Here is a 15,253-nt window from a genome sequence, read left to right as displayed (position 1 = left end):
AGGGGTTATTAAACGTTGAAGTTTCAACTAAAAAATTAGTTGTGCATGTTCTTTGAATTCTCGACGGCTTTAAAAGAAAAAAAACTGAGAAAAAAGGAAGAATCTAAAGAGCTTGGTGACCACATAGTTCGGAAGTTTTGTATAATGAAGCTAAAGTCATTGGCCATATATAATATTTCTATAGTTATAAATAACAAACTTCAATTTTTGAAATACCTGTACTGGTTTTCATTAACCATCTTCAACTTTTTTTCTAAGTTACATCCTCGACAACTTCAATTTTCAAATGTTTTTTCCAGCTTCAATTTTAAATAATCTTTTATTCGACTTGTATCAAATATTGTCTAAGTCTACTATCGAGAGCACATCTCCATCACAAGCAAATGTAATTGTTGTAATAGCATAGGTGCCTCGACTATAAGGCCAGTAAAGCAATTGCTTGGGGCTCCATTTTTCGTTATAGATGTGTGAAAAATTTATAAATGGCCAGTTTTATACTTGGTCAATCAAATTTAGCCACATAATCAAAAGTCAATGATATTTAGCCGCGAATTAAGCACGGTAATAATTTGTTGACTAAAATACCCCTACTATGTTTATTAAATTTACGCGACTTGACCTTATATTCTTCTTTAGCAAAACCTTCCGGCTTTAAACTGAAAATCGAAGTAAGCTCTCTCAATTAAATCTATCTTCTACCACCACAGATTTAATTGTGATTCTCTACAATTCTTCTGTTTGTAATTCAAACCAGAAAATTTTCTCAGTAAAATTTTTTGATTCTTCGAATTTTCTGCAAATCGAAGTAAGTTCTCTCAATTAATGCTTTAATCTGTGTTATTTTGACACATTTTCTCAATGCGTTAATCTGTGCTTAATTGTATTAAATATCTTCTTTTCTGTAATTTAGATCGTAACTATTAAAATCTGCATTGTTCAAAACCACAAAAAATAATACAAAATCCTTCAGAACATAACGCCAATATAATTAGCTGGACTTTTTAAAATTAATATGTAAAACTTAGACATTTCCAGTATAATATACTGGAAGTATGTTTGACTGCAGTAACAACAGTATAATAAACTGGAATTTGCTTAATATATATGAAAAACTCAATTATTTCCAGCTTATGATCCTGGAGTTATATTTTTTAACATTATAACTTCTATATATCTAATTTTTTGGGTTCCTGTATGTTTTGCTAGAGATGTACATTGCGGAATTATAATATCCAGTATTTTATACAGGATGTTCACAAACCAAATTTTTTACACAAAGTTTGTTGATTTAACTCTCTCAATTAATGCTTTAATCTGTGTTATTGTCTAATTTTCTCAATGCGTTAATCTATGCTAAATTGTATTAAATATCTTTTTTTTTGTAATTTAGATCGTAACTAATAAAATCTACATTGTTCAAAACACCTATAAATAATATAGAATGCTTCAGAACATAACGCCAGTATAATTTGCTGGACTTTTCTAAATTAATATGTAAAACTTAGATACTTTCAGTATATTATACTGGAAGTTTGTGTGACTCCAGTAACTCCATTATAATAAGCTGAAATTTGCTTAATTTATATGAAAAACTCAACTATTTCCAGCTTATTATACTGGAGTTATATTTTTTAACAGTATAACATCTAAATATCTAATTATTTGGGTTCCTGTATATTTTGTTGGAGATGTACCTTGAGGAATTATAATGTCCAGTATTTTATACAGGATGTTTACAAAAAAGATATTTTACCCAAAGTTTGCTGATTTAACTATTGTTGTATTTCTTATTTTAGTTACTTACTGATAATTATACTGGAAAATCTAGTTATAAAGTTATATAGGCCAGTATATTGTAATAGAGATAGGTAAGACAGTTTATAATTTGTATCTACTATACAATAACAACATCCCAGTATAATCCCACAAGTGAGGTCTGGGGAGGGTAGTATGTACGCAGACCTTACCCCTACCCCGAGGGGCAGAGAGGCTGTTTCCAGGAGACCCTCAGCTCAAGAAAGCACCAAGTGACGATATATTAGTACTATTGATAGACTCATAATATAATAACATAACATACATAAAAGAAATTAAAATAGCAAAATAACAGCCATATAAGAGAATATAGGAAATACGAGAGAGATGGAAGGTAAACTAATATCCAGCGTATAAAGCCCTGCATCAGTAGCTAACCAGTAGTATCCTAAGCCTAACTCCTAACGGGCTAGTCTCACTCTAGTGCGCTGTATAGATATTCACAACTTCCCCCTAACCTTCAACCTTAATGTTCGACCTCTACAATTCCTTGTCTAGGGCCATGTCCTCAGTAATCCTAAGTCGCTCCATGTCCTGCTTGATCACCTCTCCCCAATACGTCTTAGGTCTCCCTCTACCTCTCCTCGTACCCACCACCGCCAATCGTTCACACCTCCTCACAGGTGCATCAGTGAACCTCCTCTGAATGTGCCCGAACCATCTGTGTCGTGCTTCCTGCATTTTGTCCTCTATTGGGGCCACGCCCACCCTCTCTCGAATATCTTCATTCCTAATCTTATCCATCCTTGTATGCCCGCACATCCACCTCAACATCCTCATCTCTGCTACTTGCATCTTCTGGATGTGTAGGTTCTTAACCAGCCAACACTCGGTACCATACAACATGGCAGGTCTAACTACTACTCTATAAAACTTACCTTTTAGTAACGGTGGCACTTTCTTGTCACACAGGACTCCCGTCGCTAACTTCCACTTCATCCACCCCACCCCTATACGGTGTGTGACATCCTCGTCGATCTACCCGGTCCCCTAAATAACTGACCCAAGGTACTTGAAACTACCCCTCTTAGGTATGACTTGAGATTCAAGCCTCACTTCTACTCCCTCGTCCGTCGCCTCGTCCCCAAATTTGCACTCGAGGTATTCCGTCTTCGTCCTGCTCAATCTGAACCCTTTAGACTCAAGGGCCTGTCTCCGAACCTCTAGCCTCTCATTAATGCCGCGTCGGGTCTTGTCAATTAGGACTATGTCATCAGCAAATAGCATGCACCATGGTACTTCCCCTTGAATATTATGTGTTATGGCATCCATCACCAGGGCAAATAGGAAAGGGCTGAATGCCGACCCTTGGTGCAACCCTGTAACAACCGGAAAATGCTCGGAGTCGCCTCCTACTGTCCTAACCCGAGTCTTAGCTCCATCATACATGTCTTTAATCACCCTAATGTATGCAACCGGGACCCCTTTAGCCTCTAAGCAGCTCCATAAGACCTTCCTAGGTACCCTGTCGTACGCTTTTTTTAGATCGATAAACACCATGTGAAGATCCTTCTTCTTATCCCTGTATTGTTCCACCATCCTCCTAATAAGGTGGATAGCTTCTGTGGTAGATCGCCACGGCATGAACCCGAACTGGTTGTCTGAAATAGACACCGTCCTTCGCACTCTCATTTCAACCACTCTCTCCCAGACTTTCATGGTATGACTCAATAATTTGATACCCCTATAGTTGTTACAGCTCTGGATATCATCTTTGTTCTTATACAACGGAACCATTGTACTCCACCTCCACTCTTCAGGCATCCTATTAGTCTTGAATATAAATTAAACAACCCAGTAAGCCATTCCAAGCCTGCTCTACCCACACCTCTCCAAAGTTCAACCGGAATTTCGTCTGGCCCGGTAGCTCTGCCCCTCCTCATCTACCGCATTGCCTTCATGACCTCATCGACCTCAATGTCCCTACAATAACTTAATTCATGGGGGTTGTCCGCATTCCTCAATTCACCTAATGTAATATCCTGATCCCCTTCTTCATTTAGAAGTCTATGAAAGTAGGACTGCCATCTCCTCTTAATCTGGTTCCCCCCCCCCATCAAAACTTTGCCGTCATCATCTTTTATGCACCTCACTTGGTCCAGATCCCGAGCCGCCCTCTCTCTCACCTTAGCGAGTCGGAATAACTTCTTCTCCCCGCCTTTGTTCCCTAGTTCCTCATACAGACGAGCAAAAGCTGCTGCCTTAGCCTCCGTTACTGCCATCTTTGCCTCCTTCCTAACAACCATATATATCTCTTTGTTCGCTGTCTTCTCCTCCTCGCCAGTGCTCCCTGCTAGTCGCAGGTAAGCCGTCTTCTTCGCTTCCACTTTACCTTGGACACCGACATTCCACCACCAGTCTCCTTTGTGGCCACCGGTGCGTCCAGAAGATATACCTAACACCTCTAACGCCGCCTTCCTTATGCTGTATGTCGTCATCGACCACATAGTGTTTGCGTCCCCACTACTTCTCCAAGCTCCCATTGACGATAACCTTCCTGCCAACTCTTGAGCTTTATCCTCAGTCAAGGTGCCCCACCTAATCCTCGGGCGGCCTCGTACTGACCTCTTCTTCCTCTTTATCGTAATACTAATGTCCATCACCAAAAGCCTATGTTGCGTTGCAAGGGTCTCACCTGGGATAACTTTGCAATCCTCGCACCACCTTCTATCACATCTCTGGAGGAGGATATAATCAATCTGAGTCTTCGCCGCCGAACTTTGTATCTACTATACTTTGCTCGAATTATAACTCCAGCTTATTATTTGGTTTCATTAAATACAGGATGCATACAAATTTCTTGCTTATCACATTCGATGGCAAATGGACTGCAGATTTCAAGTACTTAGATCATAAAACAAAGCTTCTCCTTATAAATGATGGGACTTCATTTGAAGAATTCATGAGTAAATTTTTTGAAGTTATGGAGTTCAACAACAACAAGTTTGAAACAAAAGTATGGCTTAATATCAACCTAGGTACTGCTAAGGGAATACAAGTGACAAAGATGAAGATCTTAGCTTGTGTATGATGCTTTTAAAAAATGATCCATACTATAAAGGTTCCAAATTTGTTGTTGAAATATCATAAATACCAGATCAACAACCAGAAGGTAGTGCAATAATGGAAATTGGCAATCATCAATTATTGTACAGAAACACATATGTTCTAGAAGAGCAAGTAATGCTGATATCGGAAGTAGCAGAAGAGCAGGAGATGCCAATTTATGACATTACAATGCAAAATGAAATTGTAATTCCTGTGGAATATCAAGAGATTGAATCACTAGACACTATTGAAGGAAGAAAAATGTAACGACCCGATCGGTTGTTTTGAGCTCCGGCGCGTCATTCAGCAGTTTGAGGCCATGAGCAGCTTCATCTCAGGTATATTAACTTGAGTGTATGGTCAGAATTAAAATTCAGGAAGTTTGGAGTCAAATCTAAATGGAAATTCTCATTTTGAAAGCTTAAAATTGAAGAAATGAACTAGGATTGGAATTTTGAGTAAAAGACCTCGGAATTGGGATCCGAAGGTTCCAGCAGGTTCGTATGATGATTTCGTACTTGGGCGTATGCCCGGATCGGGTTTTGGATAACCCGGGAGCGTTTTGGCGCCTATTGTGGAAGATAGCATTTTAGAAGAAATTGCATCAGTTTGGCTTAAAATGCATTTCAGTGTTATTGATGTCCGTTTGGAATTCCGAGACTGGGAGTAGCTCTGTATGGTGATTCTGGATTTGGGAGTGCGATCGGAAGTGAATTCGGAGGTCCGTAGGTCATTTTGGAGCCGTTTGGCTAAATATAGAAATTTGAAGGTTTTTGAGAAAATTCGACCGGAAGTGGAAATTTTGATATCGGGGTCGGAATGCGATTCCGAAAGTTGGGGCAAGTCCGTAATGTCGAATGTGACTTGTGTGCAAAATTTGAAGTTATTCCTAAATGATTTTGGTAAGGTTTGACACACTTAGTCTCTTTTAAGGAAGCTTAAGTTGGAAAAGTCAATCGGATATTGACTTATGTGTTAGAGCGCTCGAAATGTGAATTTTATGGTTCGGATAGCTTTGTTAGGTGATTTGGGACTTAGGAGTGTGTCCGGAATATTTTTGGGATGACCGATGTAGAATTAAGCTTGAATCGGCAAAGTTAGTATTTTGGCGAATTCCGGTTGATAGGTAAGATTTTGATTCGAGGCTCGGAACGTAATTCCGAGAGTTGTTGTAGCTTCGTTATGTCATTTTGGACTTGTCTGCAAAATTTGAGATCATTCGGACTAGTTTTGACATGTTTCGACATCGGATGTGAAAATTTGAAGTTTCAAAGTTCATAGGCTTGAATCTGTGGTGAATTTAGTATTTTTGCGTTGTTTTTTTGGTGATTCGAAGGAACAACTAAGTTTGTGTCAGATTATGGGACTTGTTAGTATACTTTGTTGGGATCCCATGAGGCTCGGACAATTTTTGGAAGAGTTTTTGGAAGATTTTTGCCGTTTTGAGCATAAATGTAATGATCTAAAGGTTCATTTTAGTTCTAGAGATCCAAATTTGTTTCCGAGACTTCCAAAATTGTGATAATGAATTATAGGACTGATCTGGAAATTTTTATCTAATTTCATCAAGTCGCGATTAGGTTTTTGACGCGAAACATGAGTAATTGTTTAACGAGCGAAATGGATATCGCACTGGGCAAATGAGCTCCGAATTGAGTTTTGATTGAAGGGGTGTGTTTGTATTATTATTTGTGACTCATAGGAATAAGAATCGTCTAATTCCGAGTTCGTATGATGGAGTTAGAGTCATTTTAGTGAAAAATGGCTGTGCTGCAATTTAAATTGGCTGCTGGTGCATTTTTTTAGCAGCAGTGAACAGTACCGCGCGTGAACAGTACCGCGCGGGTGAACAGTAATTGCGAAAAATCTTGGCAGTGAGTTTATATCCGATTTTGGGTCATTTTTCCACCATTTTCAGTCATTTTGAGAGCTTTTGGACGGGGATTGAAGGGATTTTCAAATGAGATCGATTGGAGGTAAGTTTTATGAGTTAAATACATGATTTTATTGAAGAATCATCCTTGAAATCCATGAAAACATAGCCAAATTATAAGAAATTAGGGCTTGAGATTGAAATTCTAAAATGAAGATTTAAGGGGTCATTTGAACTCCGATTTTGGTAATTTTATATATACGGACTCGTGGCAAGACGAGGAATCCGGTGATGTGACTTTTGTAATTTTTCGAGAAGTGGGCCCGGGGATCGGGTTTTGCAAATTTCGTGATTTTCGATATTTTTCGAGTCTTTTCGATTGAGTTATATTCCCTTAGCCTATTGTAATATATTCCTTGTGGTTTTTGGCAAGATTTGACGCGCGAGGAGGTCGATTCGAAAGGAAAGGGCATCGCGGAGTAGACTTTTGGCCGTCTTGAGGTGAGTAATAGATGTAAATAATGTTCTGAGGGTTTGAAACCCCGGACTTTCACATCGTAACGCTATATTGAGGCGTGACACACACTCCATGGTGAGTGCGGGGTCGGATACTGTTGGGGATTGTGACTTGGTCCATCCCGTGTGATGTTTATACTATACTGGTGATTGATACACATACTTCATTGATATTACGGGGCTTGATGCCATGTTTGGGGCCTTGTGCCAATTTGTAAAAATCCTTCGGGGATTGATATTACTGCTTAGCATGATTTGCATATCATTTAATTTCAGTCCAAGGTTTTAAATGTTGTTTTGCAAACTCAGCCATAATTCTAAGTGTTGAAAACTTAAATGATATTTTTAAATGTATTCCGGGCTGGGAACTTCTGTTTTGTAAATGCCCAAGGGGCTTATTATATTATTTTCTGGACTGATTATAAAGTGACTTGAAACAGTGGTAACAATGACACTGTGTGATATACTTGAAACAGTGGTAACAATGACACTGTGTGATATACTTGAAACAGTGGTAACAATGACACTGTGTGATATACTTGAAATAGTGGTAACAATGACACTGGATGATATACTTGAACAGTGGTAATAATGGCACTGTATGATATAAATTGGTCAGGTAACAATGGCTGACCGGTCAGGTAACAATGACTGACCAAGATATTGCGCTTGGGCTGTAGGAGCCCCTCCGGAGTCTGTACACACCCCCAGTGAGCGCCGTCGACGATAAATAAATATGGATGGCTCGGGCTGCACGCCGCAGTGGGTACTGGAATGTACCATCATATGCATTGCATTGCATTCATGTATTTCTATTTATACTGTTGTTTAGCTGCTCAGTTCCATATGTTGCTGTATATTTGGATTTTAGCTTACTTTGTGTATTTACTGGATTTTCTTATCTTCGGACTGTAGTTACTTTTATTACTCACTGGGTCGGAGTACTCACTTTACTCCCTGCACCTTGTGTGCAGATCCAGGGCAGTCTCAGGCTCAGTAGATCCAGTTGATCAGCAGATCCAGCTTCTGGGATTATCGAGGTACCTGCACGGCGTTCGCAGCCATTGATCTTCTCCCTCCTATCCTATCTCTTTATTTCCGCATTATCAGACTTTGGATATACCATGTATTAGGATGATATTCTGTATTCTAGAGGCTCAGATTCGTGACACCGGGTCCTAGTGAGATTATATTGTGTATTTTGTTAAATTCTTCAGTACTTTAATCTTGCTTAATTGATATTTCTTTCCGCTATTTTTGATAAATTGGGTTAAGTGTTGAATAATGGTCGGGCTTGCCTAGTAGTGTGCTGGGCGCCATCACGATCGGGATTTGGGTCGTGACAAAAAAGGAAAGCAAAAGGAAAGGCAAAAGAATCCCCATCAATAATACTAAAGTAAAATGTATCATTGGATGATGTAAAACTCGGGTCAGTTTTTCAAGACAAAAATGCTATGATTAGATGTTTTTGCTTAGCGGCTATAAATGGACACTTTGAGTTTTATGTTAAGAGGTCAAGTAACACAAGATATTCTTTGGTATGTGCTGATGAAAAGTGTGGTTGGACTGTTCGAGGTTCAAGAATTAAACAATCAACACTTTTTAAAATAGTTAAATTTCAGAGAACACATGAGTGCTCGGTTGATATTAGAAAATCACACCAAAGACAAGCAACTTCTAATGTGATTAGAGATTATATGATTGACAACTTAAGGGACATAGCTACTGAAGTAAAGCCTAAGTTTGTCATTTCAGAAATGAAAAGAGCACATGGAATAGATGTTGGTTATGGAAAAACATGGCATGCTATTCAAAAAGAGTTATCTTTATTAAGAGGAACAACTGAACAGAATTATGAGCAGCTGGCATCATATTTGTATATGATCGAACAAAAAAATCCAGGATCATATACTAATATTCAGAGAGATGCAGAAAACAGGTAAATTTCTTATGTTTGTGTATAAAATAGAGGCTTTTGAAATTTAGTAATAAATTTTGTCCAGTATATTATACTGAATTCTCGTGTGAATGTTTGTCCTCCAGTATGTTATACGGGATATTTTACGGGATGTTTGCCTTGTGTAAGATTTCTCTCCAGTATTTTTACGGGATATCTGCCTTGTGTAAGCTTTTATGGGATGTACTCCAGTATATTTTACGGGATGTCTGCCTTGTTTAAGTTTTCTGTCCAGTATATTATACTGGATGAGTTCTGTTTACCCTAGAAGTTTGTTTTATTTGTCATTACTTTTTTGAGTGATTATTCGTCTTCTTTTTTATTATGATCTTTAATCCAGTATATATATTTGAGTTGTGTTTGATTTCAGTATATTTTAATGGAAGTCTGTCGTCTTTAAGCTTTTTGTGTAGTATGTTATTAGTATTCAACTTGTCATGTGGTATAACTGAAAGTTATTTACTTTTCAATTGAACAGGTTTGTCTACATGTTTTTCATGTATGGGGCATCAATTTCTGGGTGGAAGTATTGTAGACCACTTATTGCAGTTGATGGAACATTTCTAAAAAATAAATATAGAGGTGTTCTGTTAGTGGCTGTTACAAAAGATGCAAATAACCAGATTTTCTCTATAGCATTTGGGGTAGCGGATTCAGAGAATAACGAATCATATGAATGGTATTTCAAAGAATTAAGAAAAGCAATTGGGATTCGTAAGGATTTAATGTTTTTGTCAGATCGACACAAGGCCATTGCAAATGGTATTGCAAAAGTTTTCCCTGAGTGCTACCATGGTATTTGCATATATCATTTAGAAAAGAATCTAAAGCAAAGAAGAGTGAGAAAATACTGTACTAAACCTTTTTCAAAGTGCTGCAAGAGTATACCTTCAATCAGAATTTGATGACTTCATGTCCCAAATAGCTGCTGTTGATAAGAAAATATTTAATTATTTGATGGAGGAACCACCAGGAAGGTGCTGGGCTCATTCACATTGTCCGAGAAGGCGATATGATATGTTAACAACAAATATTGTTGAGTCAATGAATAATGTATTGAGACGTGCAAGAGAATTGCCACTTTTAACAATGATGGATTTCATACAAGAAAAGTTGCAAAGCTGGTTCTATGAAAGAAGGACAACTGCAGAAGGAATATTCCGTGAGATATCAAATTGGGAAGAAGCAACATTGGAAGAAAAAATTAAACCAGCTTTTACATTTAGAGTATTGCCTATTGATCGACTCAAATTCAATGTGAAAGAAGGGGTATGGAATTTATTGTTGATCTAGACAAAAGAACATGTGATTGTTGTCAATTTCAGCTAGATGAAATACCCTGTGAACATGCAATTGACAGTATATATCAAAAGAAATCGGCCTTTTGCTCAGCCTAATATTCAAGGGACTTTTGGTTGAAAACATATGAAGGGCAAGTAAATTCTATAGGTGATTCATCAACATGGGTTATACCAGAAACTATTAAATCAGAAATCACTAAGCCTCCAGATGCAAAAGTAATGCTAGGAAGAAGACAGAAGAATCGACATGTTTCCGGTACAGAATTCAAGAAAGAACCAAGATGTGGTCGCTGCAAACAATATGGGCATAACAGAACAAATTGCACAAATTCTGCTATAGTTCATCCTTATGCAAGAAAATACAGGGAAAAAAATGATTGATTATATACAATAAGGTTGCATTGTCTGATATGAAAAAGTGATTGTAATCCCAAATAATTTGTTTGGTATTCTTGTTTTTCAAAATATTATTACTGTTTTTTTTTGTTTCTTGATTTGCTGCAAAAAAATCTTGTTTATGAAGTTACCGTATAAATTAATGGACATATAATTTCGGAACATATACCTCGAGCAAAATATACAGGAACATAATTTTAAATTATTTAATTCCAGTAAATTATTCTAATTACCAATTTTGCACTATTTTACACTTGTCCATTATAATATACTGGCTTATATCCCTTCATAAGTAGAATTTCCAGAATATTTTTTATGGACTAACCAAAATTGGTCAAATTTAGCATAAAAAATTCTGGATTTTTCAAGTCCAGTATTAAATACGGGACATAGTAGTTTAAAATATATAACTGCAGTGTCATATACAGGAATAAAAGATTAAATTATTTAATTCCACTAAATTGTAATAGATACCAAGTTTCCAGTTCTCCACTATAATATACTGCTTATATGCCTTTATAATTAGCATTTCCAGCATATTTTATAGGGAGTAACCAAAATTGGACGAATTTAGGATTAAAAAATCTGGATTATTCAAATCCAATATTAAATATAGGATATAATGTCTAAACAACATATAACTCTAGTGTAATATACATGAAACAAAATAATTAATTATTTAATTCCAGTAAATTGTTCTAGACATCAAATTACAAATATTTTCCGATTCTCCATGATAATGTACTCGCTTATATCCCTTCATAAGTAACATTTTCAGCATATTTTATAGGGAGTAACCAAAATTGGACGAATTTAGGATAAAAGAATCTGGATTATTCAACTCCAGTATGAAATACAGGATATCATATGTGAGCACGTGATTTTTGCCCAAAGCAAATTATTCCCAAAAATTCAAACAAAATAATTTCTTTATTATTTTACAATTTTTGTGAATTTTGGTGTCATTTTCTATTAATTGTTGCATTTTATCTGTGCATTTTAATTCATATGAAAAATACAAAAATATGCATTTGCATTTAGGATTTAATTTCATATTTTAGTATTAATTAGGGGTTAATTTGTTTTAGAACAAAATATGAAGAAAATAACAAAAATAGTTCAGTTTTGCATTTTTTAATTGTTTAATTGTGAATTCGTCCCGAAATAGTTTTTAAAATAATTTTAGAAATCAATTAGTTTAATTTTGAAGTATATTAGGACTTTATTTTAATTGTTGCAATTTTATAAAATTAGAAGAAAAAATACAAAAAATATACAAGATGAAATACAAAAATTAGATAAAAGAAACAAATGAAAAGGAAAAAAGAAAACAAAAAGAATAGAGAAAGGGGTGCCCACGATTTGGGCCATGCCCAATTGATTCACCCAGGCCCAAACCCCTTGACTCGGTCCATTCCCTCAGCTAAACGAAACGACGTCGTTTCGAGGGGCGTCAGATCAGGACCGTCGAGGTCTCTTAATCGAACGGATGAGAAGTGTGGGTCGTTGAATATATTAATGTCCAAACGTTACCCCCTATATCGTCTCCATGTGGGTCGTTGAGTATATTATCCCCCCCGTCCATCTCTAACCTAAACCCTAAAAACCAGCCGCCCCCATATCCTTTCGTCGGAACTCACCGGCGGGGACGACGCCAATTACGCCAATGGCCACCAAAATAACACCCCAAACTCCCCTTTTCACCCTCTTTCCGAATATGCAAATGGCTTCCTTCGAATCCACTCCGAAAGCTTCGAATCTTCGATTGAAGTTTTCCGGCCAGAACACCACCATCTCCAAATCCAACCAAATTAACACCCTGGAACCGACTTGGCCTCCTCTTTCAAACCCCCCAAACCTCGTCCTTCGAATCTCACCAGATATGTTCGAATATTAAATCGAGGTTTTCCGGCAAAACCCGGGTTTCTCCAAATTCCACCAAATTGATTCCACATAGTCACCTCACCTCCCTCGTGACGAATTCACCATCAGTGGCATGCAAGCATCACCAGAATCAGGCGAATTTTAAATCGAGAGGTAGTAGAATTTTGAGCCGTGTTAGTGAAGTCTGATTTTTCTTTTCTTTTCTTTGTTTAGTTCTCCTCTTTTGCTTCTGTTCTGATACTTGTTAATTTCTAGTTTACTTTCAATTTTTGTCAATTCTGTTTAATTTCATATTTCGATTTGACTGATTAATTCTAGTTCGTTTTGATTTCTGGTTTTATTTGGATTGGTAGATTGGAATTTGTTCTGTTTTGATTCAATATTGGTTATGTTCTTAAAGTTGTTCTAGTTTTAGTTTAAATTCCGTTTTAAACATTAGTTCGATCTTTTGCTTTGATAGTTTAATTGACTTCGTCTGGGATCGATTAGTTTGAATTTGTTATTTAGTATGGTTTTTAATTAGTGCAAGTTAATGATGTTAGTCAGAAATTTCCTTAGATGGATTTAATACTCCAGTTTCATACTGATGTTATTATGGATAATTGATTAGTTAGTATAATTGTTAACGGTAATTGGTGGTTTGAAATTCAGCAGCTAGTTTAGATTTAAGAGATTGGTTATAGCTGTTAGTTTTAACTAATGTTAAGGGGGTTGGGTCAGTTAACTGATGTAGGTAACTTCAGGTTGAGTTCAAGGGTATTTTAGATATTTAGGATTGGGTAACACATGATAGTTGAAACTAGAACCTTCTAGAACATTCCAAAGTGGTTATAGTGTAGATTTCAATAATTTTAATGGGATTACTTGGATAACAAGTTAGAAAATAAGGGACTAATTGAATAAATAGATAAGGGACTAACATAGAAAAGAGAAAATGAGGGTTGCCCTCAGCTCTGCCTATAAAAGGGCATGCCCTTTACTTCATTCAGGGGGGGGAGCCCAAAATTCCCAAAAAAAAAATCCCTCTCCAAATTTCAGATCTGGATATTCAAATCTGAAACTAAAGTCTTCTTTTAGTTCTTAGTTAAAACAAAAACAGAAAATATGCAACAAAAATCAAAATAGGCACTGTTACATTGATAATTCTGATCAACTCTACTCTCTTCTGATCGCTGAGGTCCCTTTGAAGTTTATTGATTGGTTTTTGAGTGGCCTTGGGTCCATTCAAATTGATTTTGACTTGATCTAGTGAATCTGATTGGTTTTAAACATTTACGAACCATCTGGTTGTGATTTTGAGCTATTATGGGCTGGTTCAAGCAGTGTTGGATTGATTTGCTAGTTTTCTGTTAACTTGTTGAATATTTCTGGATTTCAAACCTATTCCTTGGCTGTTGGTTATTCGATAACTGTTGGGAAATGTTTGTTGTTGCTACTGTGCTGTGGCTGACCTCCTCTTCTTCTACTTGTGTTGATTTCCAGGTACTTTTTTAGTTTCCTTTGATCTTGACGGACTGAATCTGTGTGTTGGTCGATTGAAGAAATAAAATCCAAGTCATGTTAAATTGATGTCGAATCTGTGCAATATCATGTAAATTGGAATTTCAATGGCGTAGCAGTAATAATAGAGAATTGGATGACTGAAACACTTTTGTAATTTGTAATAAATGAACTGCAGTGGACTATTAATTTCGAATCTGTACTTAGTTGTTCTGGAAGTAGTGTGCTAGTATATGGTAGCTTGATTTCCTGTGTTAATGGTCTATTAAGTTGGCATCGAATGGTTAATAACTTAGAAAATTAGTGGATTGGTCATTAGCTGAAGGTTTGGAAGGGAAATCATAGCTATGACAGTTAGTTGGGTTAAAATTAGTGTGACTGGAGACGCGATTCATTTTAATGCAATAGTCCAAGGTCACCTTCGAAAAGCAATGATTGCATCTTGAATAACAACATGTCTTAGAGCTTAATTGGTAACAAATTAGTAATTCAAGGTACAAAATCACATTGGTTGAGGTCGTTATTAGCTGTCCAGTTGGCTTTGAACTTTGAAGCCTCTAAACGTACCTGGGTATGAATGTTGGCCAAAGTTGTGATTAATCCAATTGTATCCCCAGATGCTCGAAATGAGAACTGTAGTGAGATGTGGCCCGTGCACGCCTCTGGACGTTGGCATCCGTTTGGATTTGGGCCCAAATCAGCAAATGGCCTAGATATGTTTTCCCTTAGGTGGAACCCAAATGTAATAACTTCTAAACCATGACAATTAATTAGGACATTTGTTTTATTAGTAGAGACAAACGTTTTAAAACAAAACGAGACGAGCCTAGCCAAATAAAAACACAAAATTACGGGGCCCTCAATAATTGTTATATGGAAGTACTTAGAAATTCGGGAGGGCCGTTTAGCAAATTTCACGGCCTTCCCCAAAAATAATAACGTGTTAGCCTCTTTAGGCGCGAT

At 36.8% G+C, this 15,253-nt stretch overlaps 2 protein-coding genes across 2 annotated transcripts; one reads left to right on the top strand and one right to left on the bottom strand.

Moving 5' to 3' along the window:
• Positions 1-2,295: 2,295 nt before the first annotated feature.
• LOC138873859 (uncharacterized) lies at positions 2,296-4,415 on the bottom strand. Its single transcript, XM_070152344.1, has 2 exons — positions 3,942-4,415; positions 2,296-2,613 (listed from the first exon to the last, which is right to left on the bottom strand). Exons 1-2 carry the CDS (start codon positions 4,413-4,415, stop codon positions 2,296-2,298), a joined length of 792 nt encoding a protein of 263 aa, XP_070008445.1.
• Positions 4,416-8,949: 4,534 nt separating this feature from the next.
• LOC104216834 (uncharacterized) lies at positions 8,950-10,891 on the top strand. The gene is made up of 5 exons (XM_070152343.1): positions 8,950-9,191; positions 9,688-10,004; positions 10,108-10,478; positions 10,535-10,568; positions 10,659-10,891. Exons 1-5 carry the CDS (start codon positions 8,950-8,952, stop codon positions 10,889-10,891), a joined length of 1,197 nt encoding a protein of 398 aa, XP_070008444.1.
• The last annotated feature ends 4,362 nt before the right edge of the window (positions 10,892-15,253 follow it).

Source organism: Nicotiana sylvestris, chromosome 7 (genome assembly GCF_000393655.2).
Source record: "Nicotiana sylvestris chromosome 7, ASM39365v2, whole genome shotgun sequence".
In the NCBI taxonomy this organism is placed as follows: Eukaryota; Viridiplantae; Streptophyta; class Magnoliopsida; order Solanales; family Solanaceae; genus Nicotiana; species Nicotiana sylvestris.
The sequence above is the reverse complement of the archived record's forward strand: the minus strand, read 5'-3'. Positions and strand labels throughout refer to the sequence as shown.

Coding starts and splice junctions, on each gene's coding strand:
- LOC138873859 (XM_070152344.1), bottom strand. CDS start 4,415: ATGGACATTAGTATTACGATAAAGAGGAAGAAGAGGTCAGTACGAGGC. Junction 2,614..3,941: donor AGTTATTCCGACTCGCTAAG/GTGAGAGAGAGG, acceptor CTACACATCCAG/AAGATGCAAGTAGCAGAGAT.
- LOC104216834 (XM_070152343.1), top strand. CDS start 8,950: ATGATTGACAACTTAAGGGACATAGCTACTGAAGTAAAGCCTAAGTTT. Junction 10,005..10,107: donor TTTCCCTGAGTGCTACCATG/GTATTTGCATAT, acceptor ACCTTCAATCAG/AATTTGATGACTTCATGTCC. Junction 10,479..10,534: donor AATTCAATGTGAAAGAAGGG/GTATGGAATTTA, acceptor TGTCAATTTCAG/CTAGATGAAATACCCTGTGA.